We start from the raw sequence: 23,227 nt of genomic DNA, 5'->3' as shown, positions 1-23,227 counted from the left end.
ACTTCTATCTTATGGTTCGCTAACTGTTTTTTTTTTTTGTAATTGGCTATCTAGTTTTCTCTGTGGCCGCTCGCTGCGCGTGATGGTAGATGGCTGCCTGTCTGTCTTCTAACTTGTACACTAATGCAGATGTTTCCCACGGTTCAGTCCTATTCTATCTCCCGCTCTTTTCTTCTTGTATATTAATGACCTTCTTCAGGCGCCTCCGTAGTCAGGTGGGCAGGAGCAGCAGTGCGTAGCACACGCTTCCTGATTGACTGGGGTTCGAACTTGTGACCACCAAATATGGAGGATGCGTAAGGTCAGGGAATGACCACCGCATATCCCCAGCCCAGACAAAGTATGAGGGTTGGCGTCAGGAAGGGCATCCGGCCGTAAAAATTTCATGCCAAAACAGTAAAAAACGCTGATCTCATATATATAATGGGAAAAAGGCGAGGACAAAAAAATAATAATAATAATATTAATGACCTTCTTCCATTGACTGGAAATCCTCTTCATAGTTTTGCTGATGATAGCAGATTGCCTTCCACCTTCAAGTTTGAGAAACCTTACCATTCATAAACAGCTTCAACTTCTCGAATATCCACTACCAATTCCTTCAATGCTCATCTCAAGGTAATTCTCCAGTGGGGCAAAGATAACTTAGTTTTTTTTTTTTTTTTATGAGAACCCCAAACACGAGAGGTATTGGAACCTATAGTACTTAGTGCCGTGCTTGGGTTGGAGGTTGAAAAGACGAAAGAAGATATTTGTTGACATTGGACTTGAACTTCTGTAGATTGTAATTTTCAGGAAATACGTATGAAGGAAGGTTGTTCCAGAAAACGGCAGTTGAATGAATAAATGAGGAAGATGAAAAGTTGGTTCTGTGGGTTTGAAGCTGGACAGTAAATGGATGTTCGCTGGTGGCGGCACGTGTTCGGACAGTTTTGAAAGAGAGAGCGGGAATTATAGAAGCCAATTCAGAAGAACAGTGCCCATGGAAGTATCTGTAGAAGAGGCATGCAGCAGAAACAGTAAGTCTATGAGAAAGCGAGTGGAGAGACTCTGTTAGAGATGAATCATTAATTAACCTAACTGCCCTCTTCTGAATGGAATCAAGAAGCCTGAGAGAGGTTTTGGGGGCACCACCCCAGATGTGGGAACAATATTCCATGGCAGGGCGGATTTGCGATTTATACAGAGTGAGCAGCTGTTTGGAAGAAAAGTAAAACCGAGAGCGAAAAAGAAAACCAAGTTTTTTAGATGCAGAGGAAGAAATATTTGTAATGTGCTTGTGCCAAGAGAGATTAGAAGTCAGGGTAATCCCCAAAAGAGATATATCATTTTGCCTAGAAATCGGAGTGTCACTAAAGATAAGCATAGGAGCAGAAGAATCCTTTTTGCAAGATATAAGACAAGATTGAGTTTTAGAAGGGTTGAAATCAACTAAGTTGTTTTTGCCCCACTGGAGAATTACCTGAAGATCGGCATTTAAGGAATTGGCAGCAGATTTTCAAGAATTTGAAGCTGATTGAGCAGGACAAGGTTTCTCAAAATGGAAAGTTGAATGCAATGTGCTATCATCGGCAAAACTATAGATAGGATTTCCAGTCAATGGAAGAAGGTCATTGATATACCAAAGGAAAAGAGTGGGGGAAAGAACTGAACCTTGGGGGACACCGGCATTAGTGGAGAAGTTAGAAGACAGAGAGCCATCTACCATCACCCTCAGTGAGCGATCAGAGAGAAAACTGGATAAACTATTACTAAAAACAGTTAGCAAATCATAAGATGGAAACTTGTTTAGAAGACCTTTATGCCAAACACGATCAAAAGCCTTTGAGATGTCAAGAGCGACTACTTGTGTTTTACCGAACCTTTCCATTGAATTAGTCCATAAATGGGTAACATAAGCCAGAATATCACCAGTGGATCGACACTGACGGAATCCATACTGGCGATCGTTGACCAGACGGAAGGTTTCTAGGTAGTTTAAGAGTTGCCGGTTAATTGATTTCTCCATTACTTCAGAAAGAGTAGAAGTAATTGCAATGGGACGATAATTGGATGGGAGGGATTTGTCACCCTTTTTAGGAACTGGCTGGATATGAGCAAATTTCCAAGCAGAAGGAAAAACACATTTGGAATAAGAAAGTGAAAAAAGGCGGCAAAGAATAGGAGTAAGTTCAGGAGCACAGGTTTTGAGAACAAGTGGAGAAATACCGTCAGGACCTGGAGCTTTCTTAGCATCAAGATTCATCAAAATCCTTCTGATATCCTTTTGACGGAAGACCACAGAAGGCATTGAATGGAGCGTGTTAGGAATGGTGGGAGGTGTTTTACCAAGATCATTAATACATGAGCCGGAAGAAAAATGGGATGCTAGCAGGTCAGCTTTATCCTTGGCTGAAGTGACAACAGAACCATCTGGTTTGGACAGAGGTGGGAGCAGAGATGGGCAAAAGTTGCGGCCAATAGCTTTGGCAAGAGACCAGAATGCTCGGCTACCATTAGGGCAAGAAGCAAGTTTTCTACTCTTAGCCTGTTCAAACTCTAGTTTGGACTGATTAATAACTGCTTTACAATAGTTGCGAGCTTTGGTGTAGGCAGAAAATGAAACAGAAGAATTAGAAACAAGCCAGTTACGAGATGCAACATTCTTCTCTTGGACAGCCTTAGCACATTTGTTGGAGAACCAAGGTTTAGATAAAGGACGAGATTTTAAAGTGGAGTGTGGGATAAAGGATTCCATTCCTGCAAGAATAATTTCACTGACACGATCTGAGCAAACGTTGACATCAGAAGTTTTGAAACAGTTATCAGACCAAGGAAAAGAAGAAAAGAAGTCTCGCAGGTCATCCCATTTTGCATTCTTGTAATGCCAAACAATACGAGGTTCGGAATAGCCATGAGATAAAGGTTCCATTGGAGAAGAGACAATCACCAAGTTGTGATCTGAAGTGCCTAAAGGACCTCTCACTTCTACCTTGTACTTAGAAGGGTTGTTTGTGAGAAAAAGATCAAGCGTATTGGCTGTATGATTAGGATTGCCCAGTATTCTTGTAGGTAAATGAACAATCTGTGCTAGGTCATTAGTAATTGCAAAAGCCTCAGCATCTCGACCTGCTGGGTCGGTGTAACTAGAAAACGGAAGCCAGCTGGAGTTGTGAACGTTAAAATCACCAAGGAAAATTACCTCACTGTTAGGAAAGTTGGACTGGAGAAAGTCAAGTTGCAAAGAGAGGAAGTCAAAGAGCTCCAAGTGATTAGTGGAGTTGGGAGAACGGTAGAGACAACAGATGAATTTGACACAATGAGGTAGAGAGATTTTAAGCCAGAGAAGATCAAAGAGAGGAGATTCCAAATTTCCAAGTCTCTGACAGGGAATATCAGAACGGACATATGCACAAGTACCACCTTTGAGGCGAAAGGAATCATACAGCAAATAATTTCGGATATCTGAGATGAGCAGTAGTTGAATCAACTGATAACTGAGATTCAGTCAGAAAAAGTACATGGGGTTTGGAAGACTGCAAGTGGAAATGGACATCGTTGAGATTGGAATTGAGACCACGTATATTTGTGAAATGAATTAGGAAGTCCTTGGGTGGTTTAGATCTTTTCGCAGATAAGCTTGCTCTATTATTTTGACAATTCATGGTGAAATCAATAGTAAGAAAAAGTGGGTGGGACATGCTGTATGAAGTAATGAAATTTTTGGATATGGCGTACATGTAGTAAGAATATACCCAGATCCTTGACATAACGTGGCCTCGACAATGCTCCCCGCATACACACTACTCAGACTCCCTCCACTCACTATCTGGCAGAGTACAGGTAGCAAGATTATACACTAGCTGATCCGGAAGCCTTCTAGAGAGTTATCAATAGGTTTGGTCCGGTGTACTATCTAGCGGACGGCCTACGAACACCGTTTTAGAGCTGTACCCTCGAAATGTAAGGATACACACTACTCAGACTCCCTCCAGTCACTATCTGGCAGAGTAGAGGTAGCAAGATTATACACTAGCTGATCCGGAAGCCTCCTAGAGAGTTATCAATTGGTTTGGTCCGGTGTACTATCTAGCGGACGGCCTACGAACACCGTTTTAGAGCTGTACCCTCGAAATGTAAGGAATATTGGATCTCGCCGCGACATTCATCATAACCTCAAAAATCATCAATCATCAATGATGGAAGAGATAGGGAAGGGTTGACCGGAACTTAAAGTTGATTTCAATCCCTCTAAAACTCAGTCCTGTCTTATAGTTCGCAAAACGCATTCTTCTGCTCCTATGCTTATCTTCGATGACACTCTGATTTCTATTCAAGATCATATATTTCTATTGGGGATTACCCTGACTTCTACTCTCTCTTGGCAGAAGCACATCACAAATATTGCTTCCTCTGCATCAAAAAAACCGGGTTCTCTCTTTCGCTCTTAGTGTTACTTTTCTTCCAAACAGCTGTCGCTCTGTACATATCTCAAATCCGCCCTACCATGGAATCTTGTTCCTACATCTGCGGTAGCTCCCCAAAATCTCTCTCAGGTTTCTGGACTACATTCAAAAAAGGGCAGTTACGTTAATTAATGACCCGTCTCTTACAAAGTCTCTGCACTCATTGTCTTATAGTCGTTCTGCACTTATTGTCTTATAGTCGTTCTGCACTTATTGTCTTATAGTCGTTCTGCACTTATTGTCTTATAGTCGTTTTTGCTGCATGCCTTTTCTATAGATACTTCCATGGGCACTGGTCTTCTGAATTGACTTCTATAATTCCCTCTCTCTTTCTCTTCAAAGCATTCCGAACACGTTCCGAAATCATTCAACATCCTTTTACCGTCCAACTTCAAACTCACAGAACCAACTTTTCTTCTTCCTCACTTATTCATTCTACTTCCGTTTTCTTAAATAACCTTCCTTCATATGTTTTTCCTGAAAATTACAATCTACAGAAATTCAAGTATAATGTGAACAAGTATCTTTTATCATCTTTCCTACCTTCAACCAATGCACGATACTAAGTACTTTAGGTTCTAATACCTCTCGTGCTTGGAGTTTTCTTTAAAAAAAATAATAAAATAAAATAAATTATCACTTGAGTGTAGAGATCCCCCCCCACAGTTCTAGCCATCCAATCATCCATAAAAACGCACTTGGAGCGTTTTACCTATTAATTTGTTAAGAAAACTTATATAATTCATTGTGTATGTCATCCTTTTTGATATTATTGGAAAATTATTGTACATTTGAATTAACTGCGTTCTTGGAGATGTTTTTTTTTTGTGTTTCTAAAGCACAGTTATAATTACTGTTATCATTATATATAAGTTAATGTTATACTTGTTTTTAATTTTTTTTTTTTAATGTTTAAGGAACTGGAGAATCTGGTAAAAGCACTTTTATAAAACAAATGAGGATTATCCATGGAGCAGGATATTCAGATGAAGACAGGAAAGGGTTTATCAAACTGGTTTATCAAAATATCTTTATGGCTATGAAGAGTATGATAAAAGCTATGGATATTCTGAAGATTGAATATAAGGATCCTGCCAACATTGTAAGTTACAAATTTGGTTTGTATAAGGTGTAAGGTATATTGTTGTCATGCGGCACCAGGGGTTTCCCCCATCTCCGCGTTGCTTTCTTTGTGGGTATACCAGTTTCCTGGGAATGCCAGAGGTTTAAAAGTGTGTGAGTATTGTACCTGTGTAATGTGTAATGTCGTGCACCGTTGTTCATCTGGTCATTTAGCCGCTGGACCCCTGCTGGAGCCCAGTGTTGCCCCACCTTCGCCCCGTGGAGGTAGACCAGGAAACACCAGTAGACTAAGATTTACTCTGGCAGGTCCTGCCACTTAATTTCCTGAGATTTCGGCGGCTAGGACCTAAAAAAAAAAAAAAAAAAAACTTATATACACATACACATATATGCACATACACACAACAGTGATACATAATATATACGCATCCATGCAATCGTAATTACTTTGGATGTTTGCATACAGCACGTGTGCATGCATTCATATGGCAGGAGTAGGGCAGTGCGTAGGATAATTAGGCCGAGACTGGGCGAAGATTATTTTTGGGCTAGATTAAATTTAGTGTGTAGGGCGCTCGCGTCGTGTATAGATAGAGTGGGGGAGGGGAGGAAGAAGGTTGGGGGGAAAAGGCAGAAGTATGGGGGACACAGAAGAGATTCCCCCAGGTGGTCAGTGAGGCATGCCCATGCCTCACCAGAAGGAAAGGTGGGGTAGCAGGGGAGCGAGGCGACTGGTCATCTCGTCCTCCTGCCAGGAAGGGGTATTAAAGGAGAGCCAGGCTAGTGCTTGGCTCAGGCCGCCAGAACAGCTGCTATTCGTCCTTCATTCAGATTTTTTGTCTATCTTCATGGTTGCTTGGTAGGTCATCTTTGGTGTTATGCACATTTTGGCTTCTAGCCATTATGTAGCTAGTGTGCATTCAGGTCCCGTCTTCTTCTGTATAAGGCTTCAGCGAACTTTGAGAAGGCAATATATTCTTGCCTCCCGTCCTGGAGGTGTTGTTCTCTATCTCTGGGCAAAAAGGTGATCCGGGTGATGAGCTGGCAGCGGAGGTCATCATAAAGCTAGCATTCATGCATGAGGTGGTGCTAGCTCTCCAGCTCTCCACAGCAGCAAGTAGGGTCATCTGTAATGCCCAGGGCTGTAAGTTTAGCCGTAAAGGCACCGTGTTCTATTATCAGGAAGGTCGCGTGGAGTCCCGGCGTGAACCATGTTGGAGCCATTGGACAGAGTTTGCCAACGTTGGGGAAGAATCGTTTGGTGACTTCTCCCTTTGGGGAATTCTCCCATCTGGTTTGCCAGGTTTGCATGAGATGATTTGTAAGTCTCTTTTTCTCAGTCAAACGGTTTGTGGTAGGATCTGTGTCGAAGCCGGCGAAGGTGTGCAGGCTCTTTCCTTGGAGAGTTCATATAATATTCCACATTTAGCTACTTCGAGGTCTAAAGGTAGGGTTCCCGCCAGCACCTGCAGCGCGTGAGTGCTAACTGTTCTGCAGGCCCGGGTTATAGCGAGCAGCATGTCTCTATGGATAGAGTCGAGGATTCTGCGATTTACAGCCATGGTGATTTTGGGGTACCATGCTCCGGAAGCATAGGTAGCTATCGGCAGGAAGGCGGCTTTGTAAAACAGCTTGAGGGTCTTCTTTTTCAATCCCCAGTCCCTTTTGCGACTCTGGTAACAACTGCTGTATAGCCCCGTATCTTCTTATGGATGTATTTCAAGTGTGCCTGGAAGGAGAGAGTGGGGTCCAGTATTACTCCCAGGTATCTAAGTTCCTTGGACAGTCGTAGTGTGATACCATCAATCTTAATCTGTGGGGGTCTCCTGTAATCTAGGGCACCCTTGAGGAGAATGGAGTCCTTTTTGGTTGCAAAGATCCTAAGGAAGTGGATATTGGGCCACTCTTGTAGGATTTTAAGGGCATGATTTGCCTTTCTTTCCAGCTGGATTCTGCTGTTTGCCTCTATCATCAGGATGAGGTCGTCTGCAAAGGCTTGTGAAGACGCCTCTCCAATATCGGTATTTAGGAATTCATCCAAGACTGTAAACGTAGGTCCTAACGGAGCCTTGTGGACAGCCTCTGTTGATTTTTCTGGTGAGTATTTTATATGGTGCATTCACCATGATGAGTCTACTGGAGAGGTAGCTTTGGATTACTCGATAGAGGTTGCCTGGCGTCCCACTCGCCCAGAGCCGGGCCAGGACGCTCGGCCACCAAAGGGTGTCGAACACCCCAGAAAAGTCGATAGAGTTGCCAGGAAGTATTTGTTTTCTGTGGCAGCTGCACATGCAAGGACATTCTTCAGGGCATCTACAGTCGACGTTCCCAGTCTAAAGCCATACTGGTTTGGGGACATTAGGCTTGCCTGTAGGTAGTGAGCCTGTATTCTGGTTAACAGGAGTTGTTCCAAGAGTTTACTGCAGACTGTTAGTAGGGCTATTGGTCTGTAGGAAGTCGGTTGATCTGGTGGTTTTGTCGAGTTTTTAATTATGAGTTTAATATTTGCTTTTTTCCAGTCCTTTGGATAGGTCCCAGTTTCGAGACATAGATTGAAGAGGTTCAGTAGCATATCGGGGGCTATCTCCACCACCTTCCTGATGATTTCCGGCTCCAAGAGGTCCGGACCCGGACATTTCTTACTTTTAATAAGGTGCGCAGCCGCTTGTAATTCCTCTATTGTGAAATCCGGTTCTCTGTCTTCTGTTCGGTAGTCGTCATTCTCTGTGCACATCTTGATTTGTTGGGGTGTCTGTGGGTCTACATGAGGGTGGAAGGTTGCATCCAAAATATTGTTAACAGATGCCTCCCAAGAATTGGTAGCATCTCCCTGTGGTGTTAGGTGGTTAAAATTACCTCTCCCCTGGGGAGTTTATTAGTGGTTACTTTGTAGACCACCCCCCCCCCCAGGGGTCAGTGTTGCCAGTGGTTGCGACCAGATTTTCCCACGAGAGTTGTTTACTTCTGCGTATGAGCGAGGTGTACTGGTTTCTGGCCTTCTTGTAGATTTCCCGCAGTACATCCACTTCAGGGGCAAGCCAGGAGCGTCTGGCTCTCTGGAATGCTTTCTGTTTGTCCTGGACTTCTCTTCGGAGCCTCTGGAGCTCCGGACTCTACCATGGTATAGCGCCTGAGGCAGGTTTTCTTCGTTTTATGTCAGCATTCGCTGCTTTAGTAATGATCGCTGTGACGGTTTTTGGAGTTGGTCAGGGTCTTGGTTTGTTTGAATTGCAGCTTGCTGTGTATCTTTTTCTGCTATTAGAGTGTCTCTGAATTGGTTCCAGTTTGTAGTGTTCAGCACATATCTCTGCAGCATTTTTCTCTCAGGATATTGTCTCTGTTGAGTTGGAAAGTCAGGACCCTGTGGTCGGATGTTGTCCAGGCATCCTGAACCGTCCAGTCTGTTATATAGCCAGCAATGTTACTAGTGGCTAGGGAGACATCGATGGTTGATTCCCATCGTAGGTTGCAGTAAGTCGGTAGTTGATTAGGTTGGTTTAGCACTGTTATCGTTGATGTTGCTAGGAATTCCTCCAGGCGCTGCCCATTACTTGTCCCCTGCCTGTCCGGGGTATGGCTGTACCAAGCTAGTGACCTGCAGTTCACGTCCGCTCCTATTATTAGTTTCTGGTCAGGGAGGATATTTGTTACATGTTCTAGGTACCTTGTAGCCATCGTTATGTCCTCTCCAGGGCGGCAATAAAGGTCGACGACGTAGAAGGCTCCCAGTGTTGAGATAAGATGTGCACCCAGTGCTGAGATAAGATGTGCACAGACTGCCCAGGCCGTGCAGAGGTGAGTGATCCTGGTAACTGTTATATCTGGGTTTCTGACCACAATAGCTGCCCAAGTGATTTCATTTGCAGGCTGTATGATCTTGTATTGTAGGCGGTATCCCCTTACTTGATTGGCGGCTGCGTGTGGTTCTTGGAATATGATGATATCTGTATTTTCGTCGTCGGCTTTCATCCTGACCTGGTCGGCCACTGCCCTGGTTCTATGAGCGTTTAGCTGGAAGAATTTGATTACTTTAGTGTTGAATTGTTTATGGCGTGGTAGCATAATCTGTTCCGGATTGGGTCAAGCTCTTGTATTTTTGGTATATGGGACAAATGCTGTCTCTGAGTGAATGGGAGGCATCCATTTTCTGACTTCTACAGTTAGCACAAACGGCGTCTGTGCTCTTATTTGGGCAGTCGGTGAAGTTGTGGCCCTTGCCAGCGCAGTGGCCGCAGTTTCGCACAGCCTGGGAGCATGTGTGCGACATGTGTCCGAACTTGCAGCAGTTACAGCATTTGATGATAGCCACATGCTAGCGGAATCGGTGGCCACCCCAATATATATAAACTCTAGTCTGATTTATAAGTATTTGCCAAGCTATCGGGCTCAGTTCTACAGACCAGTTGACTGTGCTCGAGGACTTGGTCTTGATGGTGTGCTTAGGTGTCACATGATCATTTAGATTTTGATCTGGCAAATGTTTGGACAGATTTCTATCAAACAATTCTCTTGCGACCTCTTCGGGTTTGATATCCTTATCTAGATCGTATATAAGGATGGAGGGCCCCTTCCTTCTTGGGGGTTCAGCTCTCAGCCCCAGGGTTGCGATCTTGGGGTTGGCTATTATTTCGTTTATTTCCTCTGTGGTCTCTGTTTCGATGACCACGCCTGGATTCCTTGTCTTTCGTACCGATTTTATTTTCGTGGTCCTTAGGTCATCGGAGAGTTTATAAATTATTGCCTGCTTAATGCCTTCACTAGAATGTTTGTCCACTTTATTAAGGGGGTCTCAATACTACAAGGTTAGGTCGCCGAGTGGTGGATTTCTCCTTGGCTTATATTGGTTGGGTGGCTGTGTGGTCACACTGAGCCGGTGTCCTCAGCGCATCTGCATAGGAGGGAGTGCGCTGTGGCATATTTTTTGCTCCTCCTTCCTTATAAGCCACCAGTTTAGCTGTGACTATTTCAGATTCTAAGTATGTTTGGAATAAAATGGACTCCATTTTATTCCATAAAGTAACAATTTGGCCTCTGAGGCCTGCTGAGATTCTGTTGCTCTGGTCCCTAAATAGGTCTTCTAGGGCTGTCTTGAGAGTGCGTGCTTGATCCAAGGGGGATCCCTCTGGGAGTGCAGGGTCCAGGGGGGAATCCTTCAGCTTGGTTTCAACTTGTTTTCCTGGTTGTATGGAGCCAGGATCATCATGAGCGTCCTTTGGTTGGCTCTGGCTTCTAGTTGCTTTGTCCGAATTATAGACTATTTGATTTTTATTTTTTCTTTTAGCCAAAGGTGTCGGTTGAACTTCTTGAGTATGGAATTGGTGTTCAGGGTTAACTTGTTCACAGTCAGAGTCACAGTCTTTTTCGTGTGGTTCTCCCACCATGTTTGTATCCATTTCGGATTTTCGAAGTTATCCGGATTAGTGAGGACTAAACGCGTTATTTTGTTTGAGGGCTCTGAGAGCTGTTGGAGGATATAAACCACTAGTCCGTGGGTATATTTGTTGCCGTGTGATCTGCAGGCGAAGATTTTGGCTCTCCCCCACTGGCAGTATGGGGGGGGACAGCCTAGTATATAAGTGGCCCTAGGAAAACGGGGTTACTTTCTCTGGGGGTTTTTCTTGGCGCCGATAACAGTGGTGATATCAGTTTTTGCACTACATGTATATTTGCTAAGATCAATTCTGCCCACGGTATGTCTATTGCAAGGGGGGGGGGAAGACACAAAATACATGTTTCACTAGCACAGTAACGGTAATTCAGCACAGATGATGGAACGCTCTTGCAGCTAGGGTTTGGCACAAGTTGGGGCACCTCCCCAGTAAAATGCAGGGTATTTACGTGGCCGCCGCTTTATATTGGCGCCTCTCTATATCCTTGCTGCCAGCCCTATGGTGACCACTGCGGTCTCGCAAACAAAGGTTATAGATGAAAACGCAAATAGCCTGCTAAGTTCCCAGTTGAAATTTAAAAATTTCTTACCAAGAGAGTCCACTAATTCACTTCTTTAGGTGAGAACACTTTTTAGGGCAATAACTATAATTAAAACGCATATTTAAGCACATTTTTCTTTAGCGTTGATCAGCACATCCGACTAGTAAGGCAGCCCTCTAGCAGTCCCTCTTGGTTTGTATAATGGAATAAAGGTATTCAACTTAAATTGGTCAGTGGACTGCATTTCTTGCTGTTTAAGACCAGAGTTCGCAAGGATACCTGTAGCGCTGTTCGGGTTCATCATCATAATCGTCATCATCATCATCAGCCGTTTTCAATCCACTGCAGGATGAAGAAATCTCCAGCAACTTTCCAGTTCCTTCTGTTTTGTGCAATGGCCATCCATTTACTACCCCAAACTTGTGAATTTCATCAATCCATCTCCGCTGTTGTCTTCCAGGTTTTCTTCTAGCTCCTCTTGGGTACCTTCTGTTATTTTCTTAGTGCCTCCGTAGCCAGGTGGGAAGGAGCAGCAGTGCGTAGCACACGCTTCTTGATTAGACCGGGGTTCGAGCCCGTCACCACCAAATACGGAGGATGCGGAAATGTCAGGGAATGACCACCGCATATCCCCAGAGCAATATGGCCTTAGTTGCTAATGCTCCTAAAAACCAAAACAACAACATTTTCTTAGTCCATCTTTCATTAAGTCTTCGAGCTATGTGTCCTGCCCAAGACAATTTTAGTTCTTTAGTTTTGATAAGAATGTCCTTTACTTGAGTTTGCTGTCTAATCCATGTGTTTCTCTTCTTATCTAAGAGTCTGATTCCCAGTATAATTCGTTCCATTCTTCGCTGTGTAGTTCTCAACTTCTCTTCCATTCTTCGCTGTGTAGTTCTCAGCTTCTCTCCAGTGTTATATCTCTTCCTCCCAATTTTAACAACTGTACAGTAACTTCATCTTCCCCCGGGGCTTTCTGATTCTTCATTTTCTTCGCTGTGTAGTTCTCAGTTTCTCTTCCATTCTTTTGGTGAGTGTCCAAGTTTCACTTCCATAAGTCATGGTGGGTGTATACATTGGTTCATTATTTTACGTTTCAGACAAACTGGGATATTGCTCTTCAGTATATGACTATATTTCCTGAATGTATCCATCCAAAATTTATTCTTCTCTTGACTTCCAGCCATTTATCATTATTACAGCTAATAACTTGTCCCAGATAAGTATATGACTCCACTTTTCATATACTGCTCCTTCAATCATTGTGTCCCTATCTGTGTCATACGTGTTGATCATTACTTTTGTTTTAGCCATATTCGTCTTTAGTCCAAAATTCTTACTAACTCTGCATAACTGATTAAGATTTTCCTCTAATTCTTTCGGACTGTGGCTTATGACCACAATGCCATCTGCAAATTGTAAATGGTTTAGGTACTCTCCATTCACATTGACTCCTTTCTGGGTCCAGTCTAATCTTCTGAAAGCTTCCTCAAGGGCAGCAATAAACAGCTTCGAAGATATTGTGTCTCCTTGTCGAACTTCTTTCTCAATTTTAAATTTCCTACTGTCTTTGTCTAGTCTAATAAAGGAGGTAGCGTTCTCATATATTTTCTTCAAAATCATAATATATGGGGTATCTATGCCTTGTCTTTCCAGTGCCCGAAACATTGCCTTATGATGTATGGAGTCAAATGCCTTTTCATAATCCACAAATGCCAGGCATAATGGTGTTTTATATTCAAATGCTTTCTCCATTAGCTGTGATATTACGTGAAAGTGAACGATAGTTGAGAATTCTGTCCTAAAGCCAGCTTGCTCTTTCGGTTGATTCTCATCAAGTATTCTTTCTAATCTGTTAGTAATGACCCTTGGAAACAACTTGTGGATGTGGGATAACAAGCTAATTGGTCTATAATTTCCAATTTCTGATTTATCTCCTTTCTTATGCAGCAAAACTATGATTGCATTATTCCACTGCTTAGGCGTCACACCTTTTCTAATGCACTTTGTGAAGAGCCTTGCCAGTTTTTGTGTTATATCTCTTCCTCCCAATTTTAACAACTCTACAGTAACTTCATCTTCCCCCGGGGCTTTCTGATTCTTCATTTTCTTCAATGCATGTTCTACCTCATCAGGAAGAATATCGGGTATGTCGTATGTGTTGCTAATTTGCGATCCATCTTCCCCACTGCTGGCATCATTCCCTCGCTCCTTGTATAATTCTCTGTAGTAGTCTTCCTCTATTTGAATTATGCCTTCTCTGCTATTTATAAGTAAACCATCGCTATTCTTCAGTTTCAGTATCATTTGTCTTTCTGTGTTACTGCTCATGGCTGCTGATTTAAGTCCTTTGTTTTCCCTTAATGCTTGTTCTTCTTTCTTGTGTTAAATCTTCTTATGTCTTCTCTGGGTCTCTTTCTAATTGCTTTGCATAACTCAGTATACTCAATTTTCTCCTTGTCAGTGTTTATCTTGCTCTTCATTTGTCGCCTTCGGTTCATCATAACAAGTGTTTCTTGACTAATTTTTCTTCTTTGGATTTCTTTTTCCCTATAGGTTTCTTTGGCTTTATCACTTTCAGAAATTGTAATATTCCTCGTCGATATCTTGGTCCTGAGCAGTCTGCAGAAGCTCAAACTTGTTCTTAAGTTCCAGTACATACTGCTTTTTCTGCTCTTCTGTTATTTCAAAGACCTTCGTATTATTTACTCGAGTCAGTTTTTTCCTTTCCTTTCCTACATCTGTATCAAGTGTACATCTTACCATTCTGTGATCACTTCCAACATTTACCTTAATCAGGACGGTAACATCATTCACGATATATCTTCTGTTAGTGAGGATGAAGTCGATTTCATTAGTTGTTAATCCATTTGGACTCTTCCATGTCCACTTTCTGTTCACCCTTTTCTTGATAAAAGTGTTCATTACTGACAATCCTTGAGATTCTGCAAATTCCACAAGTCTTTCACCTCTTTCATTTCTTTCACCAATTCCAAAATTTCCTATAGTTCCCTTTTCTGCGCTGTTTTGTCTTTTTCCAAACCTTAGCATTGAAATCCCCCATTATAATAGTTTAGTGGGTTTTCTGCTCATCTAGAAGATTCTCAATTACGGTGTACATTTCTTCAATCTTTTCATCATCATGGTTCGATGTTGGTGCATAAATCATTATAACCTTTAGCTTGTACCTCTTAGAAATCCTCAGCAGTAGTCTTGACACCCGTGGTGATGATCTTTTGAATTCCAAAATGTTTTTTTTATATCTTTATGGGCTAGAAAGCCAACTCCACCTTTGCTCCTTTCACTGTTTCCATTGGTGTACAGCAGATTTCCACTTGATATACTTATAAGTGATTCATTTCTTCTTCTTGTTTCAGCCAAACCAATGATATTCCAATTCACATTTTCTAATTCCTTTTTCAGCTGTAATATCCTGTCTTCACCGATGAGCGATCTTACGTTGTAACAGGCCAAGTTCAGTTTCCATTCATGTCAGCCTGGTCGTACCCAAAGATTTTTAGCACCCTCTGCTTCCACTCTGATCCTCTCGCAGCCGTAAGAGGGGGAGAGTGAAAGCCGCTGGGGACTGGGGGCCATTTGTTTCGTCGTGCTGTCATATGCTGGAGGGTTTGATCTTTTCCTCTTCAAGCTGACCAGGTGTCTTGAAGAGAACCACTCTACACGTTAGTTGTCACGTAAGTGACGTAACATGGCTTACCATCGAGAAGGTGTGCATGAGTGGATTTTAGGGAGGCAGGCCAACCGGACTTCTCCTAAATCTTCTGTAATAGAAAGATATTGGATCCATCAGTGTTTTAGACTGAGTGTCTGATAACACACAGAATACCTGTGCACCTCTAATCCCCCGGGTTCGTCATACGCATAGCCAATGTCATGTTAACTGTTTTCTGCACGTATTACCCTGACAAGCTTTCCGAATCAAAACATTTTTAATTTCAAAATGTGCCATAATTTTTTGCCATTCGTTAGAGTTTTTCTACTTAAAGTTTACACATCACTTTTAGTTTCTCCCCACGCTTCTCAAAAAGGTCTGTAATTGGCTGTAAGTTCTATAATTGCTGGCCCAGGAATGCTGGTCCATGTTGCTCTGCGCGGTAGCACAGTGGTATCGTCACCGTCCCCCCCAACTGGGCGGAAAAGGTCCGGGTTCGAATCCCTTCGATGACGCGAGGAACTTTAATGGGCTGTTCTCACTTCGTGGCTGAATTAGTCCGTCTCAGGCGTAGAGAGCAAGGGTTTTTCTCTCGGAAACTCGGGCTTTTCGTCCAAAACAGGCAAATCGACCATAGAACACACGCAATTTACAGACAATACACAATGCATGGCAGATGAATTTAAATATTCGGATGGCCTAATATAATAGTTTGGTTTGTACTTTTGTTCAGTTTGCCTGTATATCACAGTGGTTATAATTACCGTCCTTCCCATACCGGGTGCAAAAGGCCGGGTTCGAATCTCGTTAATGATGCAAGGAACTTTTGTGGGCTTTTATCAGTACGTGGCTGAGTTAGTCAGTGTTAGGCGTGGACAGTAAGGTTCCCCCTTCCCGGGAAACTCGAGTTTTTCGTTAGCAGAACAAGCAAATCGACCAGAGAACAGACGCAATTTAGGGATATAATACAAATGGGCAGATGAATTAGTTTTCAGGTAGCCGTACTTAGGTATGACACTTGATTATTGTACCTTTGTTCATTTCATAGTTGTACTATCTTCAATTCGAGACCAAATTCAGAATCATCTGTTACCAGTATTGACTTAGTTATTTGATTGACTGGCTGGGTGTTCCTGGAAAGCGTTACTTCGCACAAGTGCTTATAAATCATGTTAAGACTTATCAGCCTCCGTTGGGTTGTCGCATCAACGAACTCTTTCCGACCACAGTATCACTGTTTGTGGTTTCTGAGATACTCGTATCTGGTACTGAGAACCATTCCACATTCAAAGTGCCTTAAATCTTTCTTCTTGCTCATTCTGGCATTGAATTGCACTCGTACAGCATCCCTCCATGGCAGTCTAGTCTACATGATACATCGCTGTCTGACCCTCATTTGGAGATTTCTAGTTCGATTGTGGTCGACGACTAGAGGAATTTCTAAAGACTTCTTCATTTGAGGTTGTAGTTAAGCGATATCAGGCGGAAGGTGTAGGGTTTCTCCGAGAGTTATTCCTGATTTTCGGCCAGTGAACACGCACTTCTAGAGGAACAACACATTTAGTATTATGAGAGCACGCCTGGGGCCGTTAATACCAATATACAGGGTGTTTCAGTTAAACGTTTCAGAACTTCTAAGAGGGGTAGGGTACATCCTGACAACGCGAAATCATATAGCAATGTGGGGTCGGAAATGCTTTCCTGAAGCGGTGTTGTACACAGAAGCACCATAAAGAAAAGAGACCGTAAGTGAGAAATCGTTTTAATAATACATGAAAAGAAGCAAAAGGTACATGGATTAAAGTAAGTGTTCGAAGTTTCTTCCACGGGCTACAATGCACGCCTCACATCTCCGACGCATGGCCATCCGAACATTCTGGAATACTCCAGGCGAATTTCGAATTTCTTCGGCAGCTACTGCGATTCTTGCAACCAGCTCCTCAGCATTGTCAACAGGGGTGTCATAAATTAGCGATTTCATATGACCCCAGAAATAAAAATCAAGACATGATAGGTCGGGTGACCGAGCAGGCCAACGCACGGGACCACCACGTCCGATCCACTGTTGACCAAATGTGACATCCAGGTATTTACGAACATCTCCGCTATAATGGGCAGGGGCTGCATCGTGTTGGAACCACATTGTCTGTTGCGTCGATGCAGAAATCTGTTCATCTCTCAAAAGTTGTGGCAATACTTGCTGCAGAAAGATCAAGTAGATAGGTCCGGTTAGACGACACGGTAACAGGTAAGGGCCGATGAGGTGATCTCCCATAATACCGGCCCATACATTGACCGAAAATCGAATCTGTGCTGCACGACGTCGTATTGCATGCGGGTTCTCGACCGCCCAGATATGGTCGTTATGCGTGTTGAAAATTCCTTCTCTTGCGAAGGATGCCTCATCGGAAAACAACACTTCAGCAGGAAAAAGGGGATTTGTAGCACATTTTCCAAGGTACCACTGTGCGAAAGCAATACGAGGTTGAAGAAACTTCGAACACTTACTTTAATCCATGTACCTTTTGCTTCTTTTCATGTATTATTAAAACGATTTCTCACTTACGGTCTCTTTTCTTTATGGTGCTTCTGTGTACAACACCGCATCAGGAAAGCATTTCCGACCCCACATTGCTATATGATTTCGAGTTGTCAGGATGTACCCTACCCCTCTTAGAAGTTCTGAAACGTTTAACTGAAACACCCTGTACAGTATAATATACTATATATATATATATATATATATATATATATATTTTTTTTTTTTTTTTTGTTAGTTGTTGGTGCATCGGCTTCTGTGGCCATAATGCACCTCTCAAAGTTTTTGCATTTTACTCTGATCCAAGCCCGAGGCGGGATTCGAACCGGCGACCTTTCGGTTGCCAGGCAGGCACTTTACCCACCTGGCTAGTCCGGTCGACATAATATACTATATATATATATATATATATCCCTACGCACGTCTGCGCGGTGGTATTGTCACCGTCCTCCCCACACCGAGTGGAAAAGGCCTGGGTTCGAATCCCGTCGATGACGCGAGGAACTTTAATGGGCTTTTTTCACTCCGTGGCTGAGTTAGTTGGTCTCAGGCGTAGATAGCAAGGTTTTTCTCCCCAGCAACTGGATTTTTTCGTCCAGCAAAACAGGCAAATCAACCATAGAACATATGGTTGACGCAATTTACAGACACAAAATACGGGTTAATGTATTTAATTAATCTTTATTGTATACAAACATGGTATATACAATAGACTCTTCACAGCAGCAATGCCAGGGGTTAATGAAGAATGAAAATTTACAAAAGTATAGGAATCCCCTATTGTGACAACACTGACAAAGTATGGAGGACAATTCACAATCATGCAAGCTTGTATTTTTGGAATATAGTACAAAAGTCTTTACAGGGGTGACAGACCAATTGTAAAGCTAATATTAAACACCAAAACATGAAATTGGAAAGAACTTTTAATTACAGAAGATGTGGGAACTTCACTTTGAAGTCATTATAGTAACGAATTCTTCATAGTTGACTTGTCCATCACCATCAATATCTGCTTCCCTAATCATTTTACAAATGTATCTACCTCTTCATCTGTCAACCTTTCTCCAAGATTTGTCATTACATGACGTAATTCAGCTGCACTGATAAACCCATTACCGTCTTTATCAAAAACCCTGAAGGCTTCTCTGATTTCTTCCTCACTATCTGTGTCTTTCATTTTCCTCGCCATCATTGTCAAGAACTCGGGAAAATCAATAGTACCATTTCCATCTGCATCTACTTCATTTATCATGTCTTGTAATACAGCTTCAGTTGGATTCTGACCCAAAGACCTCATAACGGTGCCTAATTCTTTTGTTGTTATTGTGCCATCTCCATCTTTGTCAAACAATGAAAATGCCTCCTTAAATTCAGCAATCTGTTCTTCAGTCAACTGGTCTGCCATAGTGGATGGAATAAGAATTATGACAATCACTTAGAAATAGTTGATCCCGCAACGGTTTTTTTTTTTTTTTTTTTTTATGAGAACCCCAAACACGAGATGTATTATAACCTATAGTACTTAATACCGTGCTTGGGTTGGAGGTTGAGAAGACGAAAGAAGATATTTGTTGATATTGGACTTGAACTTCTGTAGATTGTAATTTTCAGGAAATACGTATGAAGGAAGGTTGTTCCAGAAAACGGCAGTTGAATGAATAAATGAGGAAGATGAAAAGTTGGTTCTGTGGGTTTGAAGTTGGACAGTAAATGGATGTTGGTTGGTGGCGGCACGTGTTCGGACTGTTTTGAAAGAGAGAGCGGGAATTATAGAAGCCAATTCAGAAGAACAGTGCCCATGGAAGTATCTGTAGAAGAGGCATGCAGCAGAAACAGTGCGTCTATGAGAAAGCGAGTGGAGAGACTCTGTTAGAGATGAATCATTAATTAACCTAACTGCCCTCTTCTGAATGGAATCAAGAAGCCGGAGAGAGGTTTTGGGGGCACCACCCCAGATGTGGGAACAATATTCCATGGCAGGGCGGATTTGCGATTTATACAGAGTGAGCAGCTGTTTGGGAGAAAAGTAACGCCGAGAGCGAAAGAGAAAACCAAGTTTTTTAGATGCAGAGGAAGCAATATTTGTAATGTGCTTGTGCCAAGAGAAATTAGAAGTCAGGGTAATCCCCAAAAGAGATATATCATTTTGCATAGAAATCGGAGTGTCACTAAAGATAAGCATAGGAGCAGAAGAATCCTTTTTGCGAGATATAAGACAAGATTGAGTTTTAGAAGGGTTGAAATCAACTAAGTTGTCTTTGCCCCACTGGAGAATTACCTGAAGATTGGCATTTAAGGAATTGGCAGCAGATTTTCGAGAACTTGAAACTGATTGAGCTGGACAAGGTTTCTCAAAATGAAAAGTTGAATGCAATGTGCTATCATCGGCAAAACTATGGATAGGATTTCCAGTCAATGGAAGAAGGTCATTGATATACAAAAGGAAAAGAGTGGGGGAAAGAACTGAACCTTGGGGGACACCGGCATTAGTGGAGAAATTAGAAGACAGAGAGCCATCTACCATCACCCTCAGTAAGCGATCAGAGAGAAAACTGGATAACCAATTACTAAAAACAGTTGGCAAACCATAAGATGGAAGCTTGTTTAGAAGACCTTTATGCCAAACACGAACAAAAGCCTTTGAGTTGTCAAGAGCAACTACTTGTGTTTCACCGAACCTTTCCATTGAATTAGTCCATAAATGGGTAACATAAGCCAGAATATCACCCGTGGATTGACACTGACGGAATCCATACTGGCGATCGTTGATCAGACGGAAGGTTTCTAGGTAGTTTAAGATTTGGCGGTTAATTGATTTCTCCATTACTTTAGAAAGAGTAGAAGTAATTGCAATGGGACGATAATTGGATGGGAGGGATTTGTCACCCTTTTTAGGAACTGGCTGGATATGAGCAAATTTCCAAGCAGAAGGAAAAACACCTTTGGAATAAGAAAGTGAAAAAAGGCGGCAAAGAATAGGAGTAAGTTCAAGAGCACAGGTTTTGAGAACAAGTGGAGAAATACCATCAGGACCTGGAGCTTTCTTAGCATCAAGATTCATCAAAATCCTTCTGATATCCTTTTGACGGAAGACCACAGGAGGCTTTGAATGCAGCGTGTTAGGAATGGTGGGAGGTGTTTTACCAAGATCATTAATACATGAGCTCGAAGAAAAATGGGATGCTAGCAGGTCAGCTTTATCCTTGGCTGAAGTGACAACAACAGAACCATCTGATTTGGACAGAGGTGGGAGCAGAGATGGGCAAAAGTTGCTGCCAATAGCTTTGGCAAGAGACCAGAATGCTCGGCTACCATTAGGGCAAGAAGCAAGTTTTCTACTCTTAGCCTGTTCAAACTCTAGTTTGGACTGATTAATAACTGCTTTACAATTGTTGCGAGCTTTGGTGTAGGTAGAAAATGAAACTGAAGAATTAGAAACAAGCCAATTACGATATGCAACGTTCTTCGCTTGGACAGCCTTAGCACATTTATTGGAAAACCAAGGTTTAGATAAAGGACGAGATTTTAAAGTGGAGTGTGGGATAAAGGATTCCATTCCTGCAAGAATAATTTCACTGACACGATCTGAGCAAACGTTGACATCAGAAGTTTTGAAACAGTAATCAGACCAAGGAAAAGAAGAAAAGAAGTCTCGCAGGTCATCCCATTTTGCATTCTTGTAATGCCAAACAATACGAGGTTCGGAATAGCCATGAGATAAAGGTTCCATTGGAGAAGAGACAATCACCAAGTTGTGATCTGAAGTGCCTAAAGGACCTCTCACTTCAACCTTGTACTTAGAAGGGTTGTTTGTGAGAAAAAGATCAAGCGTATTGGCTGTATGATTAGGATTGTCCGGTATTCTTGTAGGTAAATGAACAATCTGTGCTAGGTCATTAGTAATTGCAAAAGCCTCAGCATCTCGACCTGCTGGGTCGGTGTGACTAGAAAACGGAAGCCAGCTGGAGTTGTGAACGTTAAAATCACCAAGGAAAATTACCTCACTGTTAGGAAAGTTGGACTGGAGAAAGTCAAGTTGCAAAGAGAGGAAGTCAAAGAGCTCCAAGTGATTAGTGGAGTTGGGAGAACGGTAGAGACAACAGATGAATTTTACAAAATGAGGTAGAGAGATTTTAAGCCAGAGAAGATCAAAGAGAGGAGATTCCAAATTTCCAAGTCTTTGACAGGGAATATCAGAACGGACATATGCACAAGTACCACCTTTGAGGCGAAAGGAATCATACAGCAAATAATTTCGGATATCTGAGATGAGCAGTAGTTGAATCAACTGATAACTGAGATTCAGTCAGAAAAAGTACATGGGGTTTGGAAGACTGAAAGTGGAAATGGACATCGTTGAGATTGGAATTGAGACCACGTATATTTGTGAAATGAATTAGGAAGTCCTTGGGTGGTTTAGATCTTTTCGCAGATAAGCTTGCTCTATTATTTTGACAATTCATGGTGAAATCAATAGTAAGAAAAAGTGGGTGGGACATGCTGTATGAAGTAATGAAATTTTTGGATATGGCGTACATGTGGTAAGAATATACCCAGATCCTTGACATAACGTGGCCTCGACAATGCTCCCCGCATACACACTACTCGGACTCCCTCCAGTCACTATCTGGCAGAGTAGAGGTAGCAAGTTTATACACTAGCTGATCCGGAAGCTTCCTAGAGAGTTACCAATAGGTTCAGTCGGGTGTACTAACTAGCGGCCCGCCTGCGAACACCGTTTTAGAGCTGTACCCTCGAAATGTAAGGAATATTGGATCTCGCCACGACATTCATCATAACCTCAAAAATCATCAATCATACTGCATGATGGAAGAGATAGGGAAGGGTTCACCGGAACTTAGCTCTAGAGGCTAAACATGGGTTCCACCACTTCAAGCCTCCAATAAGCAAAGTGGTGGTATTTCACCGGTTGATGAGAGTCATCTACCACCTAGTACTGCCTGGTAACATAGAGGGGCGGCGTTCCTCCATGTGGTGTGGGCGCCACAACTCGACCCCTGTTTACGTTGGTTCACACCTGGGTTGTCACCCACCATGTACTTGTGCATGAAGGTTATACCCAGGATTACTAACAGTCCCACCATCGTGAAGGTGCAAGCAGAGGATTTGGCTGTCATAGACCGTCCGGACTTCACCGAAATTGGGTCCACTTTGACTTGAGTGTCACTCGAATATCAGTTCCATCAGTGTTTTAGACTCCCAGGTAGCAAGAACAGCTTGTCTGGCATATCTGAGAGAATGTCTGTGACAACCTCAAGGTTTGGACGCAACTGAAATTACAGGTAACCCTAAAAAAAAAATAAAAATAATAAATATCCCTACGCATCTCCGTGGTTGAGTTAGTCGGTCTCAGGCGTAGATAGCAAGGTTTTTCTCCCCAGTAACTGGGGTTTTTTCGTCCAGCAAAACAGGCAAATCGACCATAGAACATTAGCAATTTACAGACACAAATACGTGTTAATGTATTTAATTAGAACATACGCAATTTACAGACACAAATACGGGTTAATGTATTTAATTACGGGAACCCCT

General features: G+C 42.5%; 1 protein-coding gene and 1 pseudogene across 2 annotated transcripts in view; one reads left to right on the top strand and one right to left on the bottom strand.

The window, feature by feature from the left end:
* Positions 1-23,227, top strand: part of LOC150076046 (guanine nucleotide-binding protein G(q) subunit alpha-like) — a 55,146-nt gene that overhangs the window by 12,016 nt on the left and 19,903 nt on the right. The window contains exon 2 of the mRNA XM_090387592.1: positions 5,363-5,547. Coding sequence (XP_090243718.1) covers positions 5,363-5,547 — 185 coding nt within the window. The remainder of the gene's footprint in view (positions 1-5,362; positions 5,548-23,227) is intronic.
* On the bottom strand, positions 18,518-22,970 carry LOC150076047 (calmodulin pseudogene; annotated as a pseudogene). Its single transcript, XR_016547815.1, has 2 exons — positions 22,954-22,970; positions 18,518-19,133 (listed from the first exon to the last, which is right to left on the bottom strand). The product of XR_016547815.1 is annotated as a calmodulin pseudogene (transcript).

This window comes from Mastigoproctus giganteus, chromosome 13, assembly GCF_048544385.1.
Source record: "Mastigoproctus giganteus isolate SK-2022 chromosome 13, ASM4854438v1, whole genome shotgun sequence".
Classification (NCBI taxonomy): domain Eukaryota; kingdom Metazoa; phylum Arthropoda; class Arachnida; order Uropygi; family Thelyphonidae; genus Mastigoproctus; species Mastigoproctus giganteus.
The sequence above is the reverse complement of the archived record's forward strand: the minus strand, read 5'-3'. Positions and strand labels throughout refer to the sequence as shown.